Source organism: Argopecten irradians, chromosome 3 (assembly GCF_041381155.1).
Source record: "Argopecten irradians isolate NY chromosome 3, Ai_NY, whole genome shotgun sequence".
NCBI classification, from domain to species: domain Eukaryota; kingdom Metazoa; phylum Mollusca; class Bivalvia; order Pectinida; family Pectinidae; genus Argopecten; species Argopecten irradians.
Window position 1 is genome coordinate 13,855,270 of NC_091136.1, and position 12,879 is coordinate 13,868,148.

Consider the following 12,879-nt stretch of genomic DNA (forward strand, 5'->3'; position numbering starts at 1 on the left):
GGTATAAGAGGTAGGCACCACAGGCATCAGAAACTAGTATCAGAAATGCTACAGATATACCTGGTATCAGAGGTAGGCATCACTGGCCTATCTCACTATTCCTTCTTTATACATTTAGTGTGTCTTTATTTTGCTTGATTTACATTTAAAGTAATTTAGGAAAGACATTCCATGAATTTATAACTTTTGATGAATGCAAGTGTTTTGTGTCTCCTTGTGATGTCAGAAGATTTTTTTTTTCCAATTTTATAGTGCTATCCCACTGAAACCAACTGCTGATGACAGCTACAGACTGGGTTAATATCCCCCCTATCCTCAGTCTGCTATACAGGAGATACAGTATAGTCTGTCAATCCCATGATGGTACCAGGGCGGTGCTACCTAAAACTTTATGTTTCTGTTCCCAATGATGGTACCAGGGCGGTCGGTGCTACCTAAAACTTTATGTTTCTGTTCCCAATGATGGTACCAGGGCGGTGCTACCTTAAACTTCTATGTTTTCTGTTCCCAATAATAGTACCAGGACTGTGCTACCTAAAAGTTCCTTCTAATCGAGCTGTTTCTTCAGATCAACTAATCATACCACGCTTCAGTGGAACACTTTGGTTATACATGGATTTTATATAATACCTTACTGTTATAGCTTTACACATATACAGAAAATAAGGACTGTCAATAACAATCGAGGACAGACAATAAAGCAGGCTGGTTACATATAAAGCCTTCAGTTTTACTCTCATCCCGATAACATGTAAGTAAAAAAACATGTAGAAAAAAATGGATTACCTCCAGATCAAGGATTTATAAGTGAGAAGGATTCGTGTCTGTCTCTTTACACTACTAAACACCACGCGAGACGCTTATGAACGGGGAATAAAAACCGTTTTTCTCAACAAATACTAATTGTCTTATCGAGTCAAACGAAACGCAAATGTAAAGTAAATTAAATTTCACAACGTTTATAACTTGCTTTAAAGACGGAAGATTTAGAAGAAATGTCTTAAACTATCGTTAAAAAAATACGACCGCTCATGAAATGGCAGCACGCTTCAGAAAGTAAGATGGTAACCCTCGCACCCCCATGCTACATCAAAGGCTGCGGCGGCGGATATCAAAGGAAATCAGTCGTCGCCCAACGTCACGGTCAGTGCACAAACACAAAAGCGCCTGCGCTGTCTTTGCCCAAAACTCAGTGTGACTTATCCTTCTCATATACGTCCTTGCTCCAGATGCAGAAAAGCCAATAAAAGCAAAAGTCCTAGACAGAAACTGTGGAGTGTCACATGGGGCTTCAGCCAATGGAAAAGTCTTAAAATTCAGAATTAGTCTGAAACCTTGGGGCAGTAGTGTCCTGTAAAACCTAGCCACAGTCATGGTAACCATATATTTAAATTGATTTTCAATTAAACCTTAACTGTAGGACCTTTTATAATATGTTTACAGTTTTGTGCAAACACGAATTTCATCCAAACTGGAAGATAAATCATGTTTTGTTAATTATTGGATATTTTTAAGGTTTATTTTTATTTTTGTCAAAGAGGTGTTGTCTAACAAGGGAGATAACCACTAACATCTTCTGACAAAGGAGATAACCACTAAGTTTGTCTAACACGGGAGATAACAAATAACATTGTCTAACAATGGAGATAACCACTAACATTGTCTAACAAGGGAGATAACCACTAACATTGTCTAACAAGGGAGATAACCACTAACACTGTCTAACAAGGGAGATAACCACTTTCATTGTCTAACATGGGAGATAACCACAATCATTGTAAACCAGGAAAGACAGATAACCACTTACATAGTCTAATAAGGGAGATAACCACTAACTTTGTCTAACAAGGGAGATAACCACTAACATTGTATAACAAGGGAGAAAACCACTAACATCGTCTAACAAGGGAAATAACCACTAACATTGTATACCAAGGGAGATAACCACTTACATTGTCTTACAAGGGAGATAACCACTTACAACGTCTAACAAGGGAGATAACCACTAACATTGTCTAACAAGGGAGATAACCACTATCTTTGTCTAACAAGGGAGATAACCACTATCTTTGTCTAACAAGGGAGATAACCACTAACATCGTCTAACAAGGGAGATAACCACTAACATTGTATACCAAGGGAGATAACCACTTACATTGTCTTACAAGGGAGATAACCACTTACAACGTCTAACAAGGGAGATAACCACTAACATTGTCTAACAAGGGAGATAACCACTATCTTTGTCTAACAAGGGAGATAACCACTATCTTTGTCTAACAAGGGAGATAACCACTAACATCGTCTAACAAGGGAGATAACCACTAACATTGTTTACCAAGGAAGATAACCACTTACATTGTCTTACAAGGGAGATAACCACTAACATTGTATAACAAGGGAGATAATCATATATATTAACATGTTAGCATGATCTATGTGTAGTCATGTAAGAGTTGACATGGTTATATAAGCCTTTTTTCAATGAAGAGTTCCATCCTGGATGTCTATAGTATTTCTTAGTTTGCTTGCTGCTTGTTTAAAGGTTATTTCAATTAATTCATTTGACTTCTGATAACAAGGTAATCATCGTTGTGTATTTAAAACGCTTTAACATAGAAGGGAGATAACTCCCGCAACATGACGATATCAAGTCTTACCCCTGATGACGTCAGTGCCATGAGATATACCCACCACTCAAACTTCAGACACCATTTCATACCCACATCTCACACTCAAGATGGGGTTCATCCAGTGTACATCTGTCAATCTACGTTATGTAATTACAAACAGCATGGAAAAATACAGACCTACATGTACAAGTTTTGTGCTGGAAGAACATTTAGCGCTGTTTTCGTTGGTAAATCATCATCAGCCAATACTACATAAAATACATTACACAAGTGAAATGTTTTTACTGTAATTAACAAATATATTGGAAAGAAAGGGAATTTTTCAAAGATATGTTTTGTCTGAACAGTTTAATGACTTAAAAAATGGTATTTTTTCTCTATAAAAAAGGAGCAGACAAATAAATATGTTTCTTCAGTTACAAAAGTTACTTATTTTACACCATTACCACCATTGAAAAGTTTGAGCTTCTTATTTGAGAACAAGATAAAAATATGAAAAATAATTAATTGCGTCCCAAGAAAAATCTGCGGCACTATGTCCTATATGGAATAAAGTACTAATTGTGCATGCACTAAAAGCAAAATGTTCTATTTCATACGCATTATTGTGTTAATTATACACAAATAAACATAATTATACATCAGATATCGTTCAAATGATGGGTATTGTTTATGCTCTGTCAGCTGCGAGTGGAGCATCTTTAATACAGTCAACTTTAAGTTTTTAACATAAGTATTCTCTGCACTTGGATTTCATTAAGGAAAACCAGAAGGACTGAGACTTGATTCATTAAGCCAAATTCTCCAAGAATTGTCTTTGTTCTAGAGAATGGTGCCGAGTCTGCACGGGACTATTGTGATTGGTACAGTTTTAGGTTATATACAATTGAATCCTTGGGATCCTCATAAACTTGTAGATCTATGTATATCTAAAAGGTGGCACTAATACTGTCTTGTAGTAGATACCCCATAACATCGAATAAATGAAGATAGCAGATTTAATTAATGGAATATTCCACGTAAGTTTGTATTATAATTTAATCAGCAGTAATGTTTGCTGATTACAGAGAAAATGAGAAACTTGCTATAGATCTTAGTCCTGCATTGTACTCATTATAAGAAACTGGTTGAGTTATGCTGACAGGACAAAGGTGTATTAAAACCTCGCATGTGTATGTAACTCCACAGGTGAAACGACATGGTATAAATACCATTAGGTGCCTTTATTACCACGAAAATTCCTTTTAATCAACGTTTTATAATGAAACGAACCTGTGGATACTTGTGATTTAACGAGACCATCCTAGAGATATAAAGAATGGCATTATACTTCATATCATGGCTTTCACTGATTAAATATATTTATACAGACATTACATGAGCCAGTTGTCTTGATAACAGGATAATTACATCTCCCAACGACGTTCTGTATCTATTTATTTACCTTTACCTTTACCGTAAGTGGCTTAACTTTAATTAGTCACACAACTAAAGCTTCTTTTAATATACATAAACTGGAATTTAAAAACTAATGAATATTGACATAAATCTAAGTCATGATCAACTAGATCAAACAGACAACAACAAAAACAACAATAGAACCAGGAGTTCCTGAAGAGCTAGAGTTTCCTGTTAACTCATTCCTCCCTGAATTCAAGCCTTTGATTAAGAACAATTCAATGTATCTTCATGGGTGAACGAGTCAATTTTAACAGATCAGCTAAGCTGAAAGTCAGGTTTTCTGGCAAAATGCAGAAAATATCTAAATATTCTGATCCTGCCTTTTGAGCTTGAACCAGTCCTATAAATAATGTAGCAGAGCTGAATATCAATTTTAGACAAATGTCTGAAAGATGAATTTTCATTAATATCTTGCCAAATAATAAATCCAGTCTTTTGTGTCACTTGTGATTTCAGTCACACCAAGTTTTGATATCATTTGATTTTCACTTTTATATGACTTATGACCTTTGTAGGATAGCTGATCAATATCACCAGAAATCTTGAAATCAATGACAGCTAATTAATGACCACAACTGTACAATTCCAAACTTGTTGATGACCCAGACTGTTGGGGTGTGACGGACCGATACATCATCAGGGATCATGAGAAGTTATGATTGATACTGTCAAGAGTTGGTAAACATCGCCAAGACTGGACACTGGTCATTTATCATACTGATGGAAATATCAACATCACATTATAATGATGGGAATAATTGTTAATTACCGGACTGTTGGTGGGACAGGACTTTCACCCATCCTAACAGCTGTCTGGATGACTGGTAAATAGATTGTTTAAATGGTATTCTGGTTTATTAATCAAAACTACTTCACCATTCAAATTGATTGAGTAAATTCTAACATTTCAAAGAATTGCATCAAAAAGTCTCTCCAAACGTTTGAGTTATTTTACAAACTGAGGCCATCTGTCCATTGGACAGGGGAGATTTGATCCAAATTTTTGAAGCTTTAACTCCAGTGTTGCACCAGGAGTTTTATATACATGGCTTTGATTGAGTTTTTGAATAATCACATTCCTCAAAGCACTATCAACATATAACCACAATTTAAAACATTCAGTATTTCATATTTAATTTCATGACTAATGCATGAAATTTTCTCTTTTAAAGTTATAGGTAGTGAAATGCATTATAACTCCTTTAATAGCATGTACAGTGAACCAGTACTGTACACTTCCCTGATATAATGACACCAACCTTAGTGAGCTTGACATTGAAATCAGTAAAATGACCTTCATCTTGAAATCTATAATGACCTTCAGCTGTTCCAGCAAATGAAGACATTAGTAATGCCACTATGGGTATAAGAGGAATATGTAATGATTAGTGAAGGGGAGAGACAGATATGGACCTGGACAGATGACTTGTCCCTCCGTCCTGATAATGTGCTGCTATGGACCTGGACAGACGACTTGTCGCTCTGTCCTGATAATGTAGTGCTATAGAAAAACCAATCCCTCAGACAGCACTGTCCAAACACCATCAATCTTCATGTCCACTGACTGGTCAAATGTGAAAAATGGCATTCTGTTCTACCAATCATCAAATACCACTTAACAGAACTCTTATCAAGTCCATGTGTGTATAGACTGACCACAGCTGGCTACAGACTGACCAACAGACTGACCACAGACACTGCACTCTGATAATAGGTATAGTAATTATCTACAGAACAGGGGTGATGAAAAGTGGGAACCCTGTCTAACCAGAGTGATAACAAGGAAATCGAGAAAATCTAGCTTTAAAATCAACTAGTCAAGTTTGGTTTTTATTGAACTTGACATTGAAATTCCAGTCTAGCATCTGAAGTCTTGATATATGAAATAATTACTTTGTATGTGACTTTTTTTTCTTACTCTTTTTTAAAGGCCAAAGCACATCAACTAAAACAGATGAGTGATCACTCATCTTTGGTTCTTGGCAGAGTGATAAAGACTGACCACAGACATCCACACTGACCACTAACACCAATGTTTTTTGTCATAGTGGTGAAGACTGACCATTAACACCAATGTTTTTTGTCAGAGTGATAAAGACTGACCACTAACACCAATGTATTTTGTCAGTGGTGATGATTTTCTGTTAATATTGTTATTTTAATAAAGCTTAAATCACAAAAACTGGCTGGAGTAGTAATCTAGAGCCTTCATATTCTTTGATCAAGGTTCAAAGGTTAGAGTTCATATGCAAAAGTAAAATTTCTCTAACCAAAGCTGGTGACATTAATAACCTTCAAAGTACATTTTATTGAAGAAATGTGATGCAAATATTACCACCACATATTATACATGCACACTGAGGTTCATCAGGGCAGGGTTGCAAACATCCCTCACCCCCTCCAACAATCATCACTAGATTAAATGATATACAAATATATTAGTTGACTCAGCCACAGGGGAGCATCCTTCACTGACTAAACTCTCCAATATTTCAGAGTTAATCTCTACCATGAATTGAGAGTAAAAGCTCTTTACTGACATTGGTATATGGAGAAATGTTTTATTATTAAGTTATCTTCTATATACTTCACAGAATGTCAGCGTGACCTTTATCTGTACTGGTGGAAACATCTGAACAAGGAAGTGGTCCTGTCTGAAGTTCAAAACATTCAATCACGTAAACAATTGTTAACTTTTTTTATCCTTTTATAATGGCGTTTCAGTTTGAAATTTTCTATATTGGTTTGTTGTTGTACAAAGTTTTAGTGATGCATTAGCAGGTCAGGAGGTTCTAGTGATAACAAGAAAAAGAGAGTTCCCAGTGAAAATCCATCTAACCTACAGCAACATCTGGCGACAGTCCTACACATCTCAAAAACTTTATCCAAAAATAGGCCAGGGGCTAGTGGTCGAAAGTCATGCACCACATCTCAGAAATGGGCCAGGGATGATTTGGTGAAAGTTAATTACCACATCTCAGAAATGGGCCACTGAAGCCCATAGGTAGAGGCCTAGTGATAGTTACTCATGCCGATGAATCAGAAGATAGCCATTTTTCACAAGCATTTTATAAGTTATCTTATCAATGCATTTTTTAAAATCCCTGCACGATTCCACATGTCTACAGTTTATGTCATCTCCCTATAAGTATGGGGAGGTAAGTATAAAGAACTCACTGGTGAATTTTTATACCAGTTTTCCTGTGATGAGTGACATATATCACTACATGCAATTGATTTAAAGATTGGTTCATCCTGATTTTTAGATGAAAAACAGTAAATATGAAAATTTTTATACACCAAAATGCGTGATGGTGTTAGCGAGTACAAACCACTTGTAACCTGTACTACATGTAACAGTGACACTGATCTACGACTATCAAACTTTTATAACTGGAGAACTAGATACTCAAATCATTTAACATATATATATAACTAAGTTAATGTCCATGCTTAAATGCAATTCCCAGCTTTAAAATGGCCTCTGGTAATTCATTGCACTTTTTCTTTGAATTATCTTTTTGATGACAGTTATGTCAAAACTTGTATTTGCTTTCTTCAAAATGTGTATCAGTTTACCTCTGAGTTTAAAGAAAATGATGAATTTCAGCTCTTTGTTGATCTTTTATAGAGGGAAGGAATACCGATATTATAAAATGAAGGAATACCAATATTATGAAATGAAGGAATATCAATATTATGAAAATCTTAGAGTCATGCAAGATGTTTATAGATTGACAAACAACAGGAAGTGGATGTATGGAACTGTTATTTTAACTGTGATGAAACTTAGAAATGAATCCCCAAACTCCCATCAATGGGATTAATTCATGTACCATGTGATACTCCTGATGTTTGTGGGGGTGCTAGTATCTCCAGTAATCTTGCCGCTGAAATGACGTAAGCACAGGACATCATCTTTTAACGTCATTCCATCCCCAACAGACAATAGACCCACACAAACGTAATCAGACATCACAGGATATGTAAATTAGTCTCATTTGAAAAGTTCTAACCATGAGAAAAGGTCGTGGATCTTTTATAATTTGACCAATCAGAAGGTTCGATACCTTGTCACATGACTATACTTACCAATCGTGTCCCCTCCAATGATGTTTGTCCCTCCCACCATGGTGTAGCGTGGAAACCCTGGAAGTGCCCGCACTGTCCCCAGACCTAGTCTGTTCCGCGTCCATTGTAGCGTCCCCTGGCGGTTCTTAACCTCACATTGTAGAACTACGGTGGAATTCTGAGTCGTTGTGGTGTTTTCAGGCTGGGCAGTAAATTGTTGGGATCCAAGAGCTAATGGGATAAAGAATACAATAGACACTGTAAATGGGGATCAATATTTCATCTGTGAAATCATTGATTTAAAACAAATGATGTGGATTTTTTCCTAATTGAAAGTGAATTTAGCTTTGACAGAAGTTTATTTTAACCTTCAGTTTAGACAGAATATCAACTCCAATTTTAGCATGTAGGCTGGTTGTTGCTAATGTACTTTTACTATATAAAATTTTAGGTAATCAGGTAAAAGGTCAAAGTTGACATGACATACCCACTAATGTAGATATAAGTGTTATATATGTCACAACAACAGTCTTCTTATAAGGTCTATTTACACAAAGTACTACTCAATTAGTATGACACACAAACAATAAAAATACCAAATAAGTCAGTTACGAAATTAAACCAGACTTCCCGAATTACACACTTGTCACCAAATTATCTTGACCAGAGTCAAACATAACGGTGACTTTAATACACTATAAGGAGATTTCCCATCAGGCCCCTCTACATTATCCCGACGGGGACGTAAACCTTTATCACATTGTCAATGTTATAAGCATCTTGTTAATTGCCCAATGTACATATTAGGAAAACATAAATACGACCCACCTCTCGTTATCTATAATTCTAATTAAGTTATCATCACTCGTGTCCTTTACAATGATTACACACGGACAAGCTTTAATTACATTACACAGAGCTTTCATTACTATCCGGGACATGTTGGTATAACCAAAATATTGTCTCTCACTGCCTACAGACATTCCCATTACCATACAATTTTATTGTCCTCTAGGTCACTGATAGACACTAAATAGTAGGCAATTCTCTAAAACTACTTATTGTTTAATGAACTAATACTAACATTTCCTATTAGATGATGTTTTTGCAGCAGCTTGTTTAGTTTTGTATCTAAATCCAGATTTGGATGGTGGATGAGGAAGCTAATACAGATATACCTTCAGTATTGTTTCTGATCTTAAATTTGTCACCTGGTGTCAATTTCAAAACTTAAAACCAGTAGACACAGGAGCGTAGTGATTGAATGTTAGACATCTTAATCAATATGTTATCCCGTTCTATCATTGCCATCACAATGCTCCCTTTTGTACAGTACTTGGTGTGATAGATCAGAACAGATAGTTCCAATCTATATCAGACAGAATGGTTTTTTTTTGAGAAATTGAGAGTTATCTCCCATGAAACTTTATAATCAAACTTATCTTTATTACATTTTTTCCCACTAATCTAACTAATTTTTCTTCTCTTTCCTTTTATAAAACTTTTTTGTGATGATTCATAATACATGTGTTGTTTAGGGCCAGTTATTTGTATCGTTCACTCTCCACATGTATGATGCTGTACACTAATGGTACCTCACTTTGGCTGAACATCTATAGCACCTATATACAGATATGTATAATGGTCACAAAACTTCTCGTGTGTATCAGACCACCCATGTCAGTTAAAAACAAAGAAATTTAGTTTTAAATTGTCTTTTTATCTGAGTAATATAAAAGTGTATGTAAGTGGGATTGAGACGATTGAGACATGCTAGATAACAGCTGAGTGTACACAAGGGATCTTCATGGAACATGAAGAACTTTACCTAACACATTGTCAAGAAGATAAGGTAAAACACTTATACTTTGACAAACTGCTTCACTAAATCACACATTATAATTCAGCATTAAGCTAAACTACCATTTTTACAACAAAATTTAAACTGTTGTTTGTAACATTTATGATAGAATTTTACTTCGAATAGCAAATGGGATTAAAAATAATCATTATCAGAATTATTTAAGTTCATGTATCTACGGTGATATTACCAAGGTCATGTATCCATGGTAATATAACCAAGGTCATGTATCCATGGTGATATTACCAAAGTCATGTATCCATGGTGATATTACCAAGGTCATGTATCTATGGTGATTTTACCAAGGTCATGTATCTATGGTGATATTACCAAGGTCATGTATCTATGGTGATATCACCAAGGTCATGTATCTATGGTGATATTACCAAGGTCATGTATCTATGGTGATATCACCAAGGTCATGTATCTATGGTGATTTTACCAAGGTCATGTATCTATGGTGATATTACCAAGGTCATGTATCTATGGTGATATCACCAAGGTCATGTATCTATGGTGATTTTACCAAGGTCATGTATCTATGGTGATATTACCAAGGTCATGTATCTATGGTGATATCACCAAGGTCTTGTATCCATGGTGATTTTACCCAGGTCATGTATCCATGGTGATATTACCAAGATCATGTATCCATGGTTATATTATCAAGGTCATGTGTCCATGGTGATATCACCAATGTCACTTGTCCATGGTGATATTACCAAGGTCATGTGTCCATGGTGATATTACCAAGGTCATGTGTCCAAGGTGATATTACCAAAGTCATGTATCTATGGTGATATTACCAAGGTCATGTGTCGATGGTGATATTACCATGGTCATGTATCCATGGTAATATAACCAAGGTCATGTATCCATGGTAATATAACCAAGGTCATGTATCCATGGTGATATTACCAAAGTCATGTATCCATGGTGATATTACCAAGGTCATGTATCTATGGTGATTTTACCAAGGTCATGTATCTATGGTGATATTACCAAGGTCATGTATCTATGGTGATATCACCAAGGTCATGTATCTATGGTGATATTACCAAGGTCATGTATCTATGGTGATATCACCAAGGTCATGTATCTATGGTGATTTTACCAAGGTCATGTATCTATGGTGATATTACCAAGGTCATGTATCTATGGTGATATCACCAAGGTCATGTATCTATGGTGATTTTACCAAGGTCATGTATCTATGGTGATATTACCAAGGTCATGTATCTATGGTGATATCACCAAGGTCTTGTATCCATGGTGATTTTACCCAGGTCATGTATCCATGGTGATATTACCAAGATCATGTATCCATGGTTATATTATCAAGGTCATGTGTCCATGGTGATATCACCAATGTCACTTGTCCATGGTGATATTACCAAGGTCATGTGTCCATGGTGATATTACCAAGGTCATGTGTCCAAGGTGATATTACCAAAGTCATGTATCTATGGTGATATTACCAAGGTCATGTGTCGATGGTGATATTACCATGGTCATGTATCTATGGTGATATTACCAAGGTCATGTATCCATGATGATATTACCAAGGTCATGTATCTATGGTGATATTACCAAGGTCATGTGTTCATGGTGATATTACCAAGTTCATGTATCCATGGTGATATTACCAAGGTCATGTATCCATGGTTATATTACAAAGGTCATGTAGCTATGGTGATATTACCAAGGTCATGCATCCATGGTGATATTACCAAGGTCATGTATCCATGGTGATATTACCAAGGTCATGTGTCCATGGTGATATCACCAATGTCACTTGTCCATGGTGATATTACCAAGGTCACATGTCCATGGTGATATTACCAAGGTCATGTGTCCAAGGTGATATTACCAAAGTCATGTATCTATGGTGATATTACCAAGGTCATGTGTCGATGGTGATATTACCATGGTCATGTGTCCATTGTGATATTACCAAGGTCATGTATCTATGGTGATATTACCAAGGTCATTTATCCATGGTGATATTACCAAGGTCATGTATCTATGGTGATATTACCAAGGTCATGTATCCATGGTTATATTACCAAGGTCATGTATCTATGGTGATATTACCAAGGTCATGTATCCATGGTTATATTACCAAGGTCATGTATCTATGGTGATATTACCAAGGTCATGTATACATGTATGATGACCAATGTTGTAGAGAAGCAGTGATTTATCACCGTAGTTAGGCCTGTCTAGGACCATTCCAGATCTGAGGATAAGATTGGAGGCCACTAACTGAATGACCTGACACTTGCCATTATGATGTTTGGCAATAGTCTTTGTTTAAGACAGTTGTTAGAACATCCACAAGTGTTAGTGGGCATGTAAAACATGTGGTAAGACTGTAATTCTTACAAGTATGCAGACACAACAGGGTGGTATATGTCTGATCCACACAGGTAAGGGTGTGAGGAGACACAACAAGGTTGTAAATGTCTGATCCACACAGGTAAGGATGTGTGGAGACACAACAGGGTGGTATAAGTCTGATCCTCACAGGTAAGGATGTGTGGAAACACAACAGGGTGGTATAAGTCTGATCCACACAGGTAAGCATGTGAGAAGACACAACAGGTTGGTATAAGTCTGATCCACACAGGTAAGGATGTGAGGAGACACAACAGGGTGGTATATGTCTGATCCACACAGGTAAGGATGTGAGGAAACACAACAGGGTGGTATATGTCTGATCCTCATAGGTAAGGATGTGTGGAGACACAATAGGGTGGTATATGTCTGATCTGTGAGGAGACACAACAGGGTTGTAAATGTCTGATCTGTGAGGAGACACAATAGGGTTGTATATGTCTGATCCTCACAGGT

At 36.3% G+C, this 12,879-nt stretch overlaps 1 protein-coding gene across 6 annotated transcripts in view; it reads right to left on the minus strand.

The window, feature by feature from the left end:
- LOC138317611 (kin of IRRE-like protein 1) overlaps window positions 1-12,879 on the minus strand; it is a 224,807-nt gene that overhangs the window by 18,934 nt on the left and 192,994 nt on the right. For all 6 annotated transcript variants that reach the window (XM_069259394.1, XM_069259395.1, XM_069259393.1 and 3 more), the window contains one exon: window positions 8,187-8,396. In XM_069259394.1, the coding sequence (XP_069115495.1) occupies window positions 8,187-8,396 (210 nt within the window). The remainder of the gene's footprint in view (window positions 1-8,186; window positions 8,397-12,879) is intronic.